Source organism: Amyelois transitella, chromosome 9 (assembly GCF_032362555.1).
Source record: "Amyelois transitella isolate CPQ chromosome 9, ilAmyTran1.1, whole genome shotgun sequence".
NCBI lineage: Eukaryota > Metazoa > Arthropoda > Insecta > Lepidoptera > Pyralidae > Amyelois > Amyelois transitella.
In genome coordinates this window covers 1,138,549-1,156,901 of record NC_083512.1, presented here as the reverse complement: position 1 = coordinate 1,156,901, position 18,353 = coordinate 1,138,549, and the positions used below count along the sequence as shown (strand labels likewise).

General features: G+C 35.4%; 1 protein-coding gene across 2 annotated transcripts in view; it reads right to left on the bottom strand.

Moving 5' to 3' along the window:
* Window positions 1–18,353, bottom strand: part of LOC106130274 (myc box-dependent-interacting protein 1) — a 47,556-nt gene that overhangs the window by 11,947 nt on the left and 17,256 nt on the right. For both annotated transcript variants that reach the window (XM_060945771.1, XM_060945772.1), the window contains exon 2: window positions 398–533. In XM_060945771.1, coding sequence (XP_060801754.1) covers window positions 398–533 — 136 coding nt within the window. The remainder of the gene's footprint in view (window positions 1–397; window positions 534–18,353) is intronic.

The following is an 18,353-nucleotide window of genomic DNA, read 5'->3' as shown; positions in this document are numbered from 1 at the left end:
TTTAGAAGTATGGATAGCTGGTATATATATGTATATTACTGCATAAAATCGATTTTGATCAACTCGATTAATCGAGACTTTCTACGTGGGACGCTCCTCACAAACTGTAATGATGCTTGGTATATTTTTTATTATAACTTTTATCATAAAAGTTCGAGCTTAATGTCACTTAAAAGTTACTCATTCACTCACTTGAAATGCAATGATTAGGCAATTTTAATAACATTTGCCCAATTCCACTGTCAATCTCTGAATGGGTTTGTCTTAATCATTTCCTCAATTTCCTTCAGCCCTTTTCGCCCATACCATTTTTTGAGATCCTCGTATTAAATGCGTAAACTCCTCAAACCATTAGTGAGCTAAAGAAAAGTCTAAACAAAAAAGACACAAGTCTTACCTCTTATACACCTGATGTAGTTGTTGAACTCTTTCTGTAGCCGCATAGCCTGCTGGTGTTGCCGGTTGAAGTTCTGAAGGTGCTCCTCGAATATGTCGTCGAGGGTGCGGTCCACCTTCCCCAGGTTTTGGAGGAACTGAAACAAAAATAGCAATTATAAGTATTCGCTGTCTAATGAACGAACCTTATCTGATAAGTGCAACAGAGGAAAACGAAGTTTTTGGGAATTACGTTTTGAAAGACTTACATTTTACAAAAATACATAAACATCATGCCTCGTTCCCGGTGGGGTAAGCAGAGACCACATCTTCCACTTGCCACGATCTCTGCATACTTCATCCACATTCATAACTCCCTTTATGCAAGCTAATTATTACTGGCTTAACACCTTTCAAAATGAAATGTGTCCGATCAAATTGTAAATTCATTAGGTGCCAAGTAACACCTAATCAAAAACTATTACCAATTATCAATTACACATGAAACCACTGGAGCGTTCGAAGTAATTATCATATAGTTACTGGTGTCCATAACAAATATTGATAGTGCTAAATTTGGTTTGCACAACATTGCAGATTGCTGTAAACAATAAAAACTGGACATTACAAAATGTACTGTTACTCTGTTAGGCGTGTCGAATACAATGGGCATGTTGCGTACAACATATGATACAGTTTATGATACTGTTGTTTGTTGATAGTGTTTTAGAAATCAACCTGTTTTACGCTTTAGCGTTCAGTTATTCGTTTGTTTGTATTAATTGTGTATACTGAAACTGAAAGACTGCGTTTTATTAGAGCAAAGACTGCATTGTGATAATTTAATCCGACATCTGAAAATTACTACTTCAAATACACCTGTAAAAAAGGGCGACTAAAGAGGAGAGACAACGAATTCAAATAGTATGAAATTTTGGTGTCAAACTGGCAGTTGAATAAGAAGAAGCCTGAATTTCTCATTGTAAAAAACTAAGACCATTTTTTTTGAGTAAAAAACATGGTATTTTGAAAGAAACAGCTGTGGATGCAATTAGACTATGTTCCAAATGTAATGAAGGGTGTCACAATATATTTAATTTGCATTATCTCATTAGCAGTGAGAATAATTAATTAGATGTCACGCCTCTGCATCATGTAAATCATAGCAAGCCGGTTGGCGAAATTACTATGTACCCTATTGACATATTGTTGCGAAAGGAAATAGTTGAAACATTTACACCCACTGTTGTAAACATTTTAAAAGATTATGTCACACGTCAAGGTAATATCGGGTGTGCGAAAATGGAAAATTTCAATATTCAAATTTCACAATCACATACATTTAAGGTAAGTTGAAATGACGAAAAGTCATAAATTTCTTGTTCTAACGAATATTGTATAGTCGGCAACAGTAAAGATATTCAGGAGACATTTTTTATTTATTTACTTGGTTAGATTTCTGTAGTCCTGATATGTGATCTTTCATACCATACCAAGGTCTTAAACTTTTCATAAAACAATTTTAAAATACGATATTTACAAAGAAAAACATAATTGAATCTCAATTTTATCATTAAGCCAAATAGTTGAACGTGGCCATTCAGTCTTTTCAAGACTGTTGGCTCTGTCTACCCCGCAAGGGATATAGACGTGACGTGACCATATGTATATGTATAAAATTTAATGATTTTAACGGCCTCTGTAGCGCAGCGGTAGTACGCTTGTCTATGACACCGGAGGTCCCGGGCTCGAATCCCGGCCAGGGCATGATGAGAAAAGAACTTTTTCTGATTGGCCTGGGTCTTGGATGTATATCGTTGAGTTAGTATCTCGTAACACGAGTCTCGAACTTACTTCGAGGCTAACTTTATTTATTTATAATGATTGAAAATGGGACACGTGACTGCATCAAAAGGACAATCTAGAAGCAACCACACATACAGTCATTCATGCAAAGGAAATGTAGAAATAACATTTAGATTGCTAGACCTGCGCAGTCGCAGGTGCCATACAGGCCAATGCGTATAGGTCGCTTTGCAAACAATGCATTGTCTGCACAAGGTCGTCAAATGACAGATTGTCTTACGAAAGATGTACCTCCTGCGCTTGTTCCAACCGGTTCTGCATTAACTTAACGTTTGTGATGTAATAGAAATCTTAGTTATGATTCATGTTATTCTAAATCAAATCCATTGGCAAAAATTTATGCACCACTAGGATCTTTAAGATTAATATTAGGTTTCATAAATTCTGTTCAAATTAAGAGTAAAAATAGAGTTTCATATTTACCTGGAAATAAAAACCATTAACAGAATGAATAAACGAACGAAGAACGTTCCGCTTAACTCCACCGCCAAAGCCAGATCTTAAATATAAAGAAGAATTCTGATCCGATGCGGTAGACATTCATTTCTTTTAAAAACTTTCATAAACTTTGAGAGATTTGACTCAAAAGAGAAAATCCAAATATTCAAACCAAAATACACAACAAATTTATATCGAAACGATGCATACGAAAACGGAGACAAATTTGAATAATTACGTAGGTGTCACCCATGATCAGAATCCCGATTTGGGGCGTATGACTACTGCCAGTTGAAAAGGCGACTAAATCAAAGGTTCATATCATGGCGGCTAATCGAACGTTGTGTCCATGTTAATGAGGCTTTGTGTCATCGTCCGATAGATGCCCATTGTTCCAATCCATATCATATGCTATAACATGATTAAGCTTGGACATTTTACGAAGAATTTCAGAGTACTTGTTCGAGTAGCAGAGCAGAATGGAACAATATTATCTCGATACATTGTATTACGCAGTATTGTAAATCAAATTTTGCATTGTTAGATAACATACGAATGTTGTTGGCGATAAACATGAGCTTGCTAATTTTTCCGACACAACATTGCATTTTTATATCAAATAAACATTTCGCTGTGTTTCGTGTCGTAATATTAAGTCTTCTTCTTCTCATCCTCCCAACGATAATTAATTTTGGCCACTTAAATATAAAAACAGCAGGATCTAGGATCACTCATCTCTGTCAAATGGATTTCATAAAAGGCGACTAGGGGATAGGCTAATAAACTTGGGATTCTTTTTCAAGGCGATGGGCTAGCAACCTGTCACTATTAGAATCTCAATTAAATCATTAAGCCAAACAGCTGAACGTGGCCTATTAGTCTTTTCAAGACTGTTGGCTGCATCTACCCCGCAAGGGTTATAAACGTGACTATATGTATGTATAATATTCAAAATATGTTGTTAATTTTCCAAGACGCCTCTATTCTCGGAAGTGACAATCAACTGTACATCATTACAGTGATTACGTCCAAAGTCGTCATATCCGTCGTCGGCGTTTCCTTTCGTTTTCGATTGACCGAGGCCCCGAATCACTCTATTGTTTGCAGGCACGCGTCGTACATTTCCATCGCGATTAACTATACTTCTGACATCGTGCAGTTGAAAAACATTTACTATGATGTTAACAAGCTTAAGTAAGGCCTTTGAAGTGTTTATGAACATCCTTACAATATGTTGGACGTCAATTTGAAATGCTGCTGCTGCTTCTATGAAAACACCTTATATTTTTATTAATTGAAATTGGGATTTCTTTTTATTTCTCCGTCGAGATGCGCACTTTTTCATCAAAATTAAAATTACTTCTTGTAAAATTTGTGGTTACATTTTGCTATTAATTTTTATTTACTAAAATTTCTGTTCAAATTTTTAATAGATTCTTTTATTAAAACTTATCAATGCACTTAACATTTAAACGAATGTTCACTTAATAAAGTTTTCAACTGAAGCACAAGCTTTATACCAATAAATGGTTTTTTAATTGACTCCAATTTGTCAATTAAGTGATTATTTTTTTTCCGAGATAAAACAATGATTGCTGACAGCCGGGAAATGCTCAACAATGCCGAATCAAAGTGAATTTAATTATATCCGCAAAGCAATTACTATTTTAATAATATGTTTGGAGTTAAATGTCCTGTTTTGGTTGAAAAGTATGTGTCTTTCTGTTTCTGAAGTAAGTCGATGAACTAACTACAGACCATTTTGGCTCTTTGAATTTCTAGAAAGCGGATATAATCAAAAACATCTCATCTTTTCGCTACTTTTTAATTTTAAAATAAATTAATTTAATACAAGAATGTCTTCGAGATTCACTTTAGGCATCATATGAAAAAATACGAGTATAACGTAGTTACTAGCTTTGCAATATTTAATAAAATATTTAAGAAATTGCAATCAAATTCACTTAATGAATAATTAAAACAAATTTCTCATATGAAATGCTGTTTATTTATTCACGAATTTTTAACCGATCATAAAATTATCCGTGTCAGTATTAATATTTATAACATGCATGGTCTACCCGTTATTGAGAAGATATTGCAACGAAATCTGTAAATACTTCAATAAAAACTGTCTTTTTTTATTAAAATTTTGTCTTTATGTTTTTTTAAGTATTAGTAACATTTACTATGATTTAGTATCTACATCAATGTCATAGTACAGTGCTTAAATAATTTGTTTCCTAAAAGAAATCCGCAAGGCTCGTTCATAACCAGCCTTTTATTGTACCAATTTAAATGTAAAGGTTTTGTCTTGATTTAAACTGATAAAACGTATAGTAAAAACATTAAATTAGCTTTGCTCGAGTCAGTTTCATGGAATTATCAAATCACTTTAAGTAACGCTAGAACGTATTTCATTTGTTTCTACAAAATATTAAAAATTCAAATTATTCGAGAAAAATCTCTTTAAAAATTAAAAAGTCAATAGTTCAAGATAAAGAATTGGTGACGAACAGTTATTATTGCTCACGTCTGCAAAAAACATGCAAAAAAAAACTGTTGAGAACAGCCTTCGTCTCTTCAATGTCCTCATAGGTAAGTACTTATCAACCTTGCCCTAAAGACTTTATTCACCTTTCATAACACTTGCTTGCGTGTAGTTGCTAGTACTTACATAAAGGTTAAATATTATCAACGAATACGATGCAATTCTGCTTCTACATTTTGTTTTAATCGATCAAATATATGTATGTAAGTATAAAGAAAAATTGATTTTCTCATTTTCATGGGAATTTCCATTTAAGTCACAAAGCCAATGAAATACGAAATTTAATAATCATCCATTTTATATTGTTTGATTAAATCTAATTGTCTCAAATGTTTATGTTAAATGATAGAAACCAGTTTTCATCAAATTTTTATCATGATTTTCTTTAAAAAATAAAAGCCTATCGTAGTTTAAAGTTTTATTAGGTGCAGTACTATGAAAGCGATCAAACGCATTTTCTCAAGAAATAAAGAACCAAGTTATCTCTATTAGAGGTAGTTGGCTGACTGACGTAAAAACAAGATAGTCCACGCATGATTATTAACTATGATCTGATACTAATTATTGACCGCGGTAAGAGGTCAGCCTCTGTTAGATAAACTGTAACCTCCATAAAGCCAGACAAACAAATGCAAGCATAATGCATATCCATATATATGTATATATATGGATATGCATTATTAATTATCGTCGGTCGGAGTGGGAAGACCAAGACGAACGTATCTTGATCAAATTAAGGACGTCCTGGTAAAGGGTCAGGTCAAAAGTACCCGAAACCGCCGAGCTTGCATGAAGAGAGTTATGAATATTTCCTTTGCTTCATCCACAAAGCAAAGGAAATATGCAGAGATCGTGGCAAGTGGAAAGAGGTAGTCTCTGCCTACCCCTCCGGGAAAGAGGTGTGATTTTATATAGGTATGTATATATAATACATATAAGAGAATAGTACCTGAACGATGTCTGTTCTTGAAAGAAATAACCAAAAAATCTGATGATATGGATATAAGAACAAGAACCAAAAATTAATATAATCACAATTTTTCAAACAGTATCATTTTAAGAAATTCTGTCTGCCTGTTTGTACTCGCATCAAGTGAAAACTATTGCTCCTATTTGAATGCGTTTTGGTCAGATGTGTTAGTTTGGCTCGATCCAACTTAAAAACTTCATACATATATAATCACGTCTATATCCTTTGCGCGGTATATAAGCCACTCTCAGCTTATATAATTGAGAATCAATAGAATTGAGATTAAAATACTGGCAGGTTGCTAGTTCATCCCTTAGTCGCCTTTTACGACATCCATGGGAAAAAGATGTCCTATTCTTTTTTCTATCGGTACAACTAAAACTGGATACAAATTTTTCTCCACCATTTCCTTTAAGGGATTTTTTTGTATTGTCAGTGAACTGTCACACAGATTTTCACGGCAAACTCAGTCGCAGGCTGCGGCTAGTGAAACAATACGTAATGTCTTTATAACTGTGAATGATTGAAGCGTCTGTTCAACAGTAGACAGTGAAAGGGCTGTCATGATTGATGATAATGATCATGAGCCTTCCCATTGTCTTGATGAAATTAAAGTTAAAGAAAACAAGACAACAAAAGTAAGCTTTAATATAACAGATAATATTAAAATATAACACAAATTTGTAATTATAACTAACGTTGAATAACAATCAATTCGTTAGATTGAAAAATGTTTTGTAAGTAGCAATTATAATCGTTTGGGGATAAATTGTTTTAATAACAGTGAAAAATGATATAAAATCTGTTTGATGGTTAATAAGAAGAAAGCCTAGAAAACTTTCTGATAGGATCATTTTCTATTATACTATTTAGTGATTCTAGAAAGAAAATGAAAAGAAATATATAGAGAACGCTCAGCTTATCTCCAGAGATAAAAGCTTGCTCGTGACATTTAGGTTACAACGACGCAGGTAAGGATGACGAGAGATAATTTAAAAATGCATTGAATAACGGCAATCTTTATAAGGAGTAGTTTAACAATTGTTAAGAGGTCGTGGTTATAGACACGAGATCCGAGAAGGAGCCGCCAGAGGATGGTCCCGGGGCTGTGAAGAACGGCGCAGGGTAGACCACGGTGGCACGAATCGACATGCTCTTAAATATGAAAAGCGACTCAAGGCAAATTTAATCCTTGTCTTTCATACCAATAATCCTTAATCTTTTAACAATTGAAGATACATATAACATACATACATATGTTCACGTCTATATCCCTTTCGGGGTAGACAGAGCCAACAGTCTTGACAAGACTGAATAACGACGTTCAGCTACTTGGCTTAATGATAGAATTGAGATTCAAATAGTGACAGGTAGCTAGCCCATCGCCTAAAAAAAGAATCCCAAGTTTGTAAGCCTATCCCTTAGTCGCCTTTTACGACATCCATGGGAAAGAGATGGAGTGGTCCTATTCTTTTTTTGTATTGGTGCCGGGAACCACACGGCAACCACATATAACACTACAAAAACATTGAACGATAGCATCTACTACAATAAAGTGTGAAATCAGCAATGAACGAAATCGAATAATTGCTTCCTTAGAGCAGGGTCAGAGCTGCTTTCTCACTACTCTGAACGGAATAATTAGCGTTCTCACGTTCTTGTTGACCACTTTTTTCTTTAATCAAGCGCACGGTGTTTATGGAAATGTGTGTTTTGGGTCAGTATGCGTTTAACTAATCAATTAAACTGGCAATAAAAACAGTGTTTAGAATAATTGCTTTACGTACCTACGTAGTAAATTTCTGTGGGTGGCTATGATTTTAGTTTTATTTTATTTGATTTTTTTTCTTATCACTTTTTGAGCCATAATGGTACAATAGGTGGACTTAATGCTGATAGCATTCTGTGCCAGACAGCCTTTAGGAAATAGCAAACAGATAAATAATCCGGGGTCAAAAGTTGTTTTTGTCTTCTGCGTAAGTGATATCCAATTAAGAGTAATATTATAAATGCAAGTATATTTGTTAAGCTCTGACAGTTAAAGCCCTGAACGAATATATTCATACATTTTTTTTTCACTAGGTTTCGATAAAAAAGGAGACGCAGTAAGGTCTAATTTTTTCCAAAAACAAATTCTAGAAGTAAGTCATAATAGGATCTTGACTTCAAATTTCTTGTCAACAATAACGATGTATCTAACTACCACTCATCTGTCGTCGCCACGGTCTAAGCAACTATATAATTGGTGTCGTCAGTAAATAACCTGAGGACAATCATGCAATAAAAACGAATGCTAAGTAAAGTCTACTCTAAGATCTATGCAGGATACCAGCTAGCTGTAAAGCTTAAGTAAAACGAATTTGATTTCATATTTGGCGAGTTTTGTTAAAGAAATATGCTTGAAACCGTATTGAATAGTGTGACGTGATGTAACTGCAAGCAAAAAGAATGAATAATTACGAAATAAATTTAATATACTCTTGAATTTAGATGAAACTCAAAGGAGCCATTACAAAAGGCTCATTATGAAAATTAATGGTTGATAGATAACGCTGACAGCTCCAGGCAGATGCGATTCTAACTTTAAATCGAAAATAGATTTAAAGTTATAATAACACACATAAAAAAGTAATTTCTGAAAGAGAGAGATGATATCTGAGATCAAAAGTCTAGTGAATATAACTTAACTAAAACATAGGTGGCGCTAGTTTTCTAAATCACGAGTTCTTCGATTCTAAATCACGAGATCATTTTTATCATCGTCAATAAACACGTTATTATATATTCTTTTCACGATCAAGTTGTTTTTGACTCGAGTAAATATAATATACATACTTTTTATCTTGAAACTCTGCCACAACATTGCGAAAGATAACTCCACAACAGGCAATGCTATTAAAGAGTCTACTCAGATATTAAATCCTAAAAAATGCTGTGAATTGAATTGACAGCTCTAATATTGATAAGATTCTGACAACTTTGCATTAGAAAGATCTGCTAGAAAAACAAAAATCTCAAATGCAGTATAGAAACAACGATAAATAAATGGACAGATTCCGAAAACAGTCACATCAGCTCCAATATCGACAAAAAATCCACACGGGCTCTGTTGTTGCAGTATGCAATACATATATTGCACGTAATTTATGACTTCCCCGCCGGCAAGGTCGAACAATGGTCTGTGTTTACACATGCAATTGCTAATCCAATGATGAGTCTATTAGTTTTCCCATAACACGAAAGTGACGTACAAACTGACTGCACAATACAAAAAAGTAAAAGGCGACTAAGACCAAGACTCACGAACTTGGGATTCTTTTTCAGGCGATGGGTCATAGCAACCTGTCATTTGAAATCATTCATCAATTGAATCTCAATTCTATCATTAAGCTAAATAGCTGAACGTGACCATTCAGGCTTTTCAAGGCTCTGTCTACGCCGCAAGGGATATAGACGTGACAATATGTTTCAATTTTCTTGAAATGTTTTGTTGGATCTCAAATACGTTAATGCTTAACAGAAATAGATCACAGTTCTAGCTTTCTTAAGATACGATTCATCGAGCCTAAATCTTATCTAACTACATGGACTTGAGCTATGTATATTTTAAGATAAGGATCGCAACAAATTCGCTGATATGATAAGAATTCAGGAGAATTATCTTTAGAACCATGGATCTCGCCACAATAAACTTACTACTAACTCTGTCAAACACAACTTCTAAGAACGAAGTGAATATAAAGTAAATTACACACATGTTAGGTAGCGCTATGCACGTGTAGAGAGCTATGAATGACCTTGTAAAGGCAGTAGATGTGTTAATTATCTACACTGTACTACATTGTATAACCGAGCAAGAAGGTAAAAACACAAACGACCATCCTGGGGGTTTATTCTCAAACGTTGGCAAGACACGACTTATCATATATAATCACATCTATGCGGGTATATACCCTTGCGGGGTAGACAGAGCCAACAGTCATCAAAAGACTGAAAGGCCACGTTCAGCCGGTTGGCTTGGTGATAGAACTGAGATTCAAATAGCGACAGGTTGCTAGCCCATCGCCTAAAAGAGGAATCTCAAGTATACCAATAAGTCGCCTTTTAAAACATCCATGGGAAAGAGTGGTCCTATTCTTTTTTCTATTGGTGCCGGGAATCACACGGCTAAATTCCAACAAGAAAAATTTTAGAACTAACCAGAGAGATTAGGGAAAGTCATCTTGTCATCTTGGCTTCCATGTTGGTTGCTGGTAGCGAAGTTTTGGAGGAAAAGAAAGACAAAAAAGGCCACGTACATTTTTCCATACTGTCAAAAAAAATCTACAAATTCTTATATTAGACAGCAGAGCGACAATCAAATTCAATATAAATGTATAACCAGCACGATAATTCATCAGATGTCAGCTCGCAAACGTAACCCGCATGGAATCTGGTCGACTCGGAACACTGCCAAAATCAGAATCCTTGCCGTCTTTTTTAAACTTGCCGCATTTATAATTTGTGTATTCAATCTCAGACTGTTGTTGATCGTTTAAGTCTTCTTATATGCTATGTGACTTTAAGGTAAAAGATGAGAGATACCTACGTCTATATCCCTATATAAAGACTGAAAGGCCACGTTCAGTTGTGTGGCTTAATGATATAATTGAGATACAAATAGTGACAGGTTGCTAGCCCATCGCCTAAAAGAGGAATACCAAATATAAGCCTATCCCTTAGTCGCCTTTTACGACATTCGTGGAAAAGAGATGGAGTGGTCCTATTCTTTTTTTTTTCTTGGTGCCGGGAACCACACGGCTTAAATCCAAGAAGAAAAATTTTAGAACTAACCCTAAAGAGATTAAACAAATTCATCTTGTGCAAGGCTTCCTGGTCGCAGGTAGCGAAGATTATGAACATGAGTCTCGGGAAAGGATTTTACATACATACTCGTACATAAATCACGACTCTTTCCCGGAGAGGCAGACAGAAACTACATCTTTCCACTTGTAAAGGACTTTAAAGTAGGGATTTTTCTTAATTCTCAAGCTCAAGCTTCTCGATTGCCTAATAATATACGGCAAACCATGCAGAAGTTCCTAATTTATCGATAATTATGTGTATTGCATTAAGCAAATAAAGATAATAATCAGCTTAATGTTAGTGTCTAATCTGAGAGAGATAAAGACGCGACATATGTATGTATGTATTGACCAAAACATACACAATGCAACCGATCTTGTCTACCGCGCAATGTTCGCATGCGCAGCCGGCGAGGTCTCATTCAGATTGATTGATGACAGCATTGTAGTCCAACAATTGTTAAAGCATCCGCATCAGCTTGCAACAGGGTTGCCAGATTATAAGAATAACGTAAATGTAAAAAAAAATTACGTTAACATCAAATAAAAATGTGTGGTTCCCGGCACCAAAAGACAAAAGAATAGGACCACTCCATCTCTTTCCCACGGATGTTGTAAAAGGCGACTAAGGGATAGGCTTATAAACTTGGGATTCCTCTTTTAGGCGATGGGCTAGCAACCTGTCACTATTTGAATCTCAATTCTATCACTAAGCCAAACAGCTGAGCGTGGCCTATCAGTCTTTACAAAATTGGTGGCTCTGTCTACCCCGCTAGGGATATAGACGTGATCATATGTATGTATGTACGAATAAGGGATAGGATTACATAATTGGGATTCCACTTTTAGGTGATGGGCTAGCAACTTGTCACTATGCAAATCTCAATTCTATCATAACTGAACGTGGCAGTATCATGACTGTTGTCTCTATCTATCCGGCAGGGGACACAGACGTGACTATATGTTATGTTTAAAGAAAGAGAGAGATATTGCAAGGCAGAATTGTTGTTTAGAACTGACATCGGCAGCGAACACGAATAGCCTTTTAAGTTTTTCTTTTCAAACACTTCCTATGTTCAACCTCACATGTTGGCAGACTGATTGCATGTTTTCACAATTGTCCACTTGTATCACTTTTCGGACTACTAAATACTAAAAGAATACATATACATTCAGTCAGAAAAGTATCGGGAATGGATTATTTATTTATGGTTCCAAATTCAAATTTTTGTTTTTTTTGTTGTTGTTAGATTGGCACAACTGTTTTCCATTTTGGCGCGGAGTTTGAGTTGCATCTGTTGTTTACATTAAATACAGTGCTATTTTTAGTTATATCATATCTAGTGTGTATTGCTAATTTCATAATGGATAAAAACTTCGAACAAAGAGTTTGTCTTAAATTTTGCATTGCCAATGGAATATCGTGTTCGGAGTCACTGAAAATGTTACAGAAGGCTTACGGTGAATCGACTTTATCAAAAACTCGTGCTTATGAGTGGTACAAAGCGTTCAAAAGCGGTCGAGATGTGATGGAAGATTTGCCTCGCTCTGGTAGGCCATCAACGTCTGCAACTGAAGTTAACATCGCAAAAGTGAAGGAAATAGTGACTGAAAATCCTCATTCAACTTTGAGAGATAGCCACCGAACTTTCTGTATCTCACGAGTCGATCCGTACCATTTTAACTAATAATTTGGGTATGAAACAGGTTGCCGCTCGGCTAGTCCCAAAAGACCTGAATTTTTTTCAAAAATTCAATCGCATGAGAGTCGCTGAGGACATGCTAGAACGAGTCAATTCCGACCCAACATTCATGAAACGCATTGTTACTGGTGACGAGACGTGGGTTTACGAGTTTGACATGCAAACTAGTCAACAAGCTACGGAGTGGCGCCTTCCAACTGAACCGAAACCGAAAAAACCACGCCAAAGTCGTTCAAAAGTCAAAGTCATGTTGACTGTTTTCTTTGACTATCGCGGTGTTGTGCACTCGGAATTCTTGCCGGAAGGTCAAACGGTAAATAAGGAATATTATTTGAGTGTTATGCGGCGTTTAAGAGAGCAAATCCGACGAAAAAGGCCAGATTTGTGGAAAGAAAATTCTTGGATTTTGCACCATGATAATGCACCTTCGCACAAGGCCATCATTGTGAACGAATTTTTAACCAAACACTCAACAAATACCATCGAGCAACCACCATATTCACCAGATATGGCTCCAGCCGACTTTTTTCTTTTTCCTAAACTCAAATTACCACTTCGTGGCACCCGTTTTCAATCGGTAGAAGACAAAAGAGAATTCGCGGCGAGAACTGACCTCAATTCCGGAAACAGCGTTTAAAAAATGTTTTGATGATTGGATTATTCGTTGGCGTAAGTGTATCGTTTCTAAAGGAGCATATTTTGAAGGTGATAAAATAAATTTGGATGAATAACAAACAGTTTGTGTATTATTGATCTTTTCCTGCTACTTTCTTGACAGAGTAGTACATATATATGGTCACGTCTATATCACTTGACAACAGTCTTGAAAAGACTAATAGGCCACGCTCATCTAATTGGCTTAGTGATAGAATTGAGATTCAAAGAATAGAATTGTGCCGTGTGGTTCCCGGCACCAATACAGTGCCGTGTGGTTCCCGGCACCGATACAAAAAGAATAGGACCACTCCATCTCTTTTCCATGGATGTGGTAAAAGGCGACTAAGGGATAGGCTTACAAACTTGGGATTCTTTTTTAGGTGATGGGCTAGCAACCTGTCACTAGTTGAATATCAATTCTATCGTTAAGCCAAATAGCTGAACGTGGCCATTCAGTCTTTTCAAGTCTGTTGGCTCTGTCTACCCTGCAAGGGATATAGACGTGACCATATGTACATATGTATGTATGTGACATGCTTTACTTACACACTTGAAGATAAATCCTATTCATACTAAACCATACCTAAACATAACCTCTGTGGCGCAGCGGTATTACGCTTGTCTGCGACATCAGAGTTCCCGGGTTCAAATCGCGGTCAGGGCATGATGAGAAAATAACTTTTTCTGATTGGCCTGGGTCTTGGATATTTATCTACATAAGTATTTATTATAAAATATAGTATCGTTGAGTTGGTATCTCGTAACACAAGTCTCGAACTTACTTCGAGGCTAACTCAATCCGTGTAATTTGTCCCGTACATGATATTTAATATCGGCAGAGTTGTTGCAACTGCATTGTTGTGGTTGCACTTGTATCCTGAGATCTAGAAATATCTATGTTATGAGACCTAACCGGGCTCCAGGCACGTTTGTTCTTACTAATCGACATCTGATGTTTACATCTGAAATGGCACACAGCGTGTATTTAGTGGAAGAGTCTATAGTTAGTTTATATAACTGTTTGTTTCATTAATATGTATAAAGATGAAAGGCCAAATGTAGTTTACTCATAATTATGTTTAATAATATAAAATGAATAAAAAAATTAATAATATATAATAAAATAATATGAATAAAGAAATTAAGATTCTCAGTTATGTTTCAAACAACATGGTTTATTGGTTCATTAACGTTTTAATCATACGATACATTATAACATTATTTTCATCATACGACGGCCTCTGTGCCGCAGCGGTAGTGCGCTTGTCTGTGTCACCGGAGGTCCCGGGTTCCCGGGCCAGGGTCTTGGATGTTTATCTATATAAGTATTTATTATAAAATATAGTATCGTTGAATTAGTATCTCGTTTCGACACAAGTTTCGAACTTATTTCGAGGCTAACTCAATCTGTGTAATTTGTTGTTATATATTATCATATATTTAATGTTCATTTAATACTTGTAGACATGAGCTTTATGTATGATACAGTTTTCTGTGATACTTCAAATGAGTAAATTGAATTTACCTAGTAGGTAACTAAAGGAGTACGCTGCCCGCATAGTCAAGTGTTCCAAGGTTAAAAAGTAAAAGGATTGGACGAATATATTATTTAGAGATTCAAATAAAACAATAGTACAAATAAATTTGCACGTCCAAACTGGTCAATATAAAAAAAATAATGAAAATAAACATACATAATTATATACATACATACATAAAATAACGCCTTTTACCCGGTTCGCTAGGCAGAGACTACATCTTTCCACTTGCCACGATCTCTGCATACTTCCTTCGCTTCATCCACATTCATAACTCTCTTTATGCAAGCTCGGCGGTTTCGGGTAGGTACTCTTGACCTGAACCTTTGCCTCTATGAAAATAAATTTGTGTGTAAAAGGTGCGAAAGTAATTAATATATCAATTCTATCATTAAGCCAAACAGCTGAACGTGGCCCATCAATCTTTTCAAGATTATTGGCTCTGTCTAACCCGCACGGAATATAAACGTAATTATATGTATGTATGTGATTAATATACACATGATAAACACAACATTTTCCTATGCTCACTCAAAAACCGCGGTCAAGCAGACTCAGCTCTCCAGAGCGGTGAGAATGCAATCTGGACTAAAGTCAGCATAATGATAATATAAAAAACAAACCTTATTTATCGCTTTTTATTATGACGTGACAACGGGACAACAATAACAACGTCGTCACGCGTGCCATGTTACAGGGGCTGAACGTTTTAGGTGCGGAAACGGTGGAGATGAAGCAAATGAAGTATGCAGGAATCGTGTCAAATAGAATGATGTGGGTGTGATGCATGTATGTCTTCCGTATGTTATATTACATAGAATGTAATAAATAAAAATTGGTAAACTAATAGAAAGGTGAGAGATAGCTGGCCGACGATACGTGGCAAACATATTGTCATACAATAGAGAAAAGCTTTAGTGTCACATAACATTCGATTCGCCGCGGGACTTTCACTGGCGTTTTGTAAAGTCTTCATAAAATAAACAGCTACTTGACCATAAGGAGTTCAACAACCGTCGTTTAAAACATAGTTAATATTTAAGTGCTTGCATTTATATCTAGCTATAACTACAACCAATTGGAAATGGCAGAAAATTGTTGTCAGAACGCTAACGGTGAAATAATACAATACCTATTCCAAAGCGCAAATCTAAAAGAAGAGAAAGAAATTAGTCTTCTACTTAAGTGTTTCGGACATAAAAAGAAAAAAGCATACACCAACCGTCGTAAATACTACCAACAGAAAACTTTCTACATCACTCAATAAAGCATACGTTAGCAGCCTTAGCGTGTCACATTCATCCTTCCCCGTATTTACTATCTGTCAATAGTTCTAGCTACACAAGGCCAGAAAACAAATAAGTTCGTGTTAGCCGGGACATTAACGCCGTTGTGGGTTTTATTGCAACCATGAGTTATTGGCGATCTATGAAAGGAAACATAAACAAACGGATAGAATTAAATGTGGTTTTCCAGGTCAAGTATTTGCAACGACTGAAACTGCATGCAGATTATTTCGAGATTGAGATAAGACTAGCAGAAATTTAATTAACGAATACAGACCTAGATTATCTCAAAACTTGTAAGTCAAAGAGGTTTCAAAATAAGTGGCGATTATTGGAACTACCGTATGTAATCTGTCTAGGGCAAACATTATGGCTGTAGATATTACAACTACAAGTTAAGATAAACGGAAGGGCGCGCTACTAAATCATACGGATCCAGTTTACAGATTTGAAGGACGTATAAACAAATAAAATATTAACCTGCTCAAATGTAAGCAAGAATTTCTATTTATACACAATAAAATATAAATACTGCGGCCAGAAATACTTAAAAGATCTTTGAAAATATAGGCAGGAAAGACCAACATTAAGGAAAGAAACTATTAAGTGGGGTAAAATTGGAGCCTTACAGTCATAATGACTGCATATTGTTACATAACAAATAGTTTTAATGCAAGTAAACAACAATCCTTGGGAGAGTATATTGGCACCGTAGTGAATCCATACAAATGCAACGCCTATGCAACACGATACTGCTGAGGAGAAACGCATTGCTATACACAAACTTGTTTAATACGGACGGCTATATTTGAAGAGATATTTTCAGACGAGACGTTGTAAACAAACTACGTGATAGAAAAGAGAAATTTTGTTTGCTTATAAATGTTTGCATCTGCATTTGCAAGATTTGATTCATACTGGATCTCTACAACTTTTCATACTACTCGTTTTAATTATCCAGGCAATGTGCAAAAAAGGAACCTAAGGGTACTCCAGATGGCTTCAATGGATCGCGATATGATAATCGTGTTGCATATAAAGTTTAAAATAATTATGATTATTATAACTACATAGTTGTATATTATTAGCATTTATGAATTCAAATTTTTATTATATAGCATTACCTAACACAACTTTCACAAATATGCAATATCAAACAAGAATACCCATTAAGATAATGTTTTAAGATAACAACATAACGTGATTTGCGCATTCTTGCACTGTGAAATTACTTTCTTCAAGCAAAGCCCTAAAAGTATAAAAATAAAGAGAAATAACTAATGGAGTGTTTTCGAATATTGTTAGATTTGATCTCGGCTGTCAGGAGATCAAAGTCGACAGTTGAGAATATTCCTCTCCTAGGTTCTATTTCGAGAGCACTTTATGCTGAATGGTCTTTTCAAGCGTTAAGTGGTCACTTGCAACTAGGGTTACACCGGCCTTCAAATTTACTCCGATCTGCTCTAGATTTGGATAGAGACAATCGATTAATATAGTTTTTGATGATATGTGTAACTATAACTCTGATAATTTGGCTAATTTGGTTTGTTAATGCATTTTGTACAATTTTTTCATTTCGTAAAGCTTCTCTCCATTAATTAAAGTTTAAACACATACGGATGATTTTACTAATAACAATTATTATAGGATCGACCCTATTTGTTAACAAGAAAGACCGCAATTTACGCAATACATAGTACTCATAACAATGTCAAAGATTATGTTGATTCTGAAGAGACGAGTCTGTGCTCACGGCCTACTTAGGAACACTATGTATAGCCTGCTATTGGTAAAGTAATTATATTTTCACTACGAATTTATTAATCTTCAACAAATCTGTGTGGGGTCGTAAGGACATAAAATTACCTCGATGTGGACTTTACGGTTTTGGTGGGTTTCTATTTTTATGACAACAGCCAAGCTTTGGTTATTTATTAACTCTGAGGTGAACACGTGTTGTGACTTGGTAAACAAGATAAAATTTCCGATGGATAAAAGTACATTTCGATCAGATATCTTGCAACAAAGACTTGATAATACATAGTCTAAAGATTTATTAGTATAGAATATATTTTTATAGACAGAATATTACTAGTATTTGATCACACATTTGTAGGATCGTTGA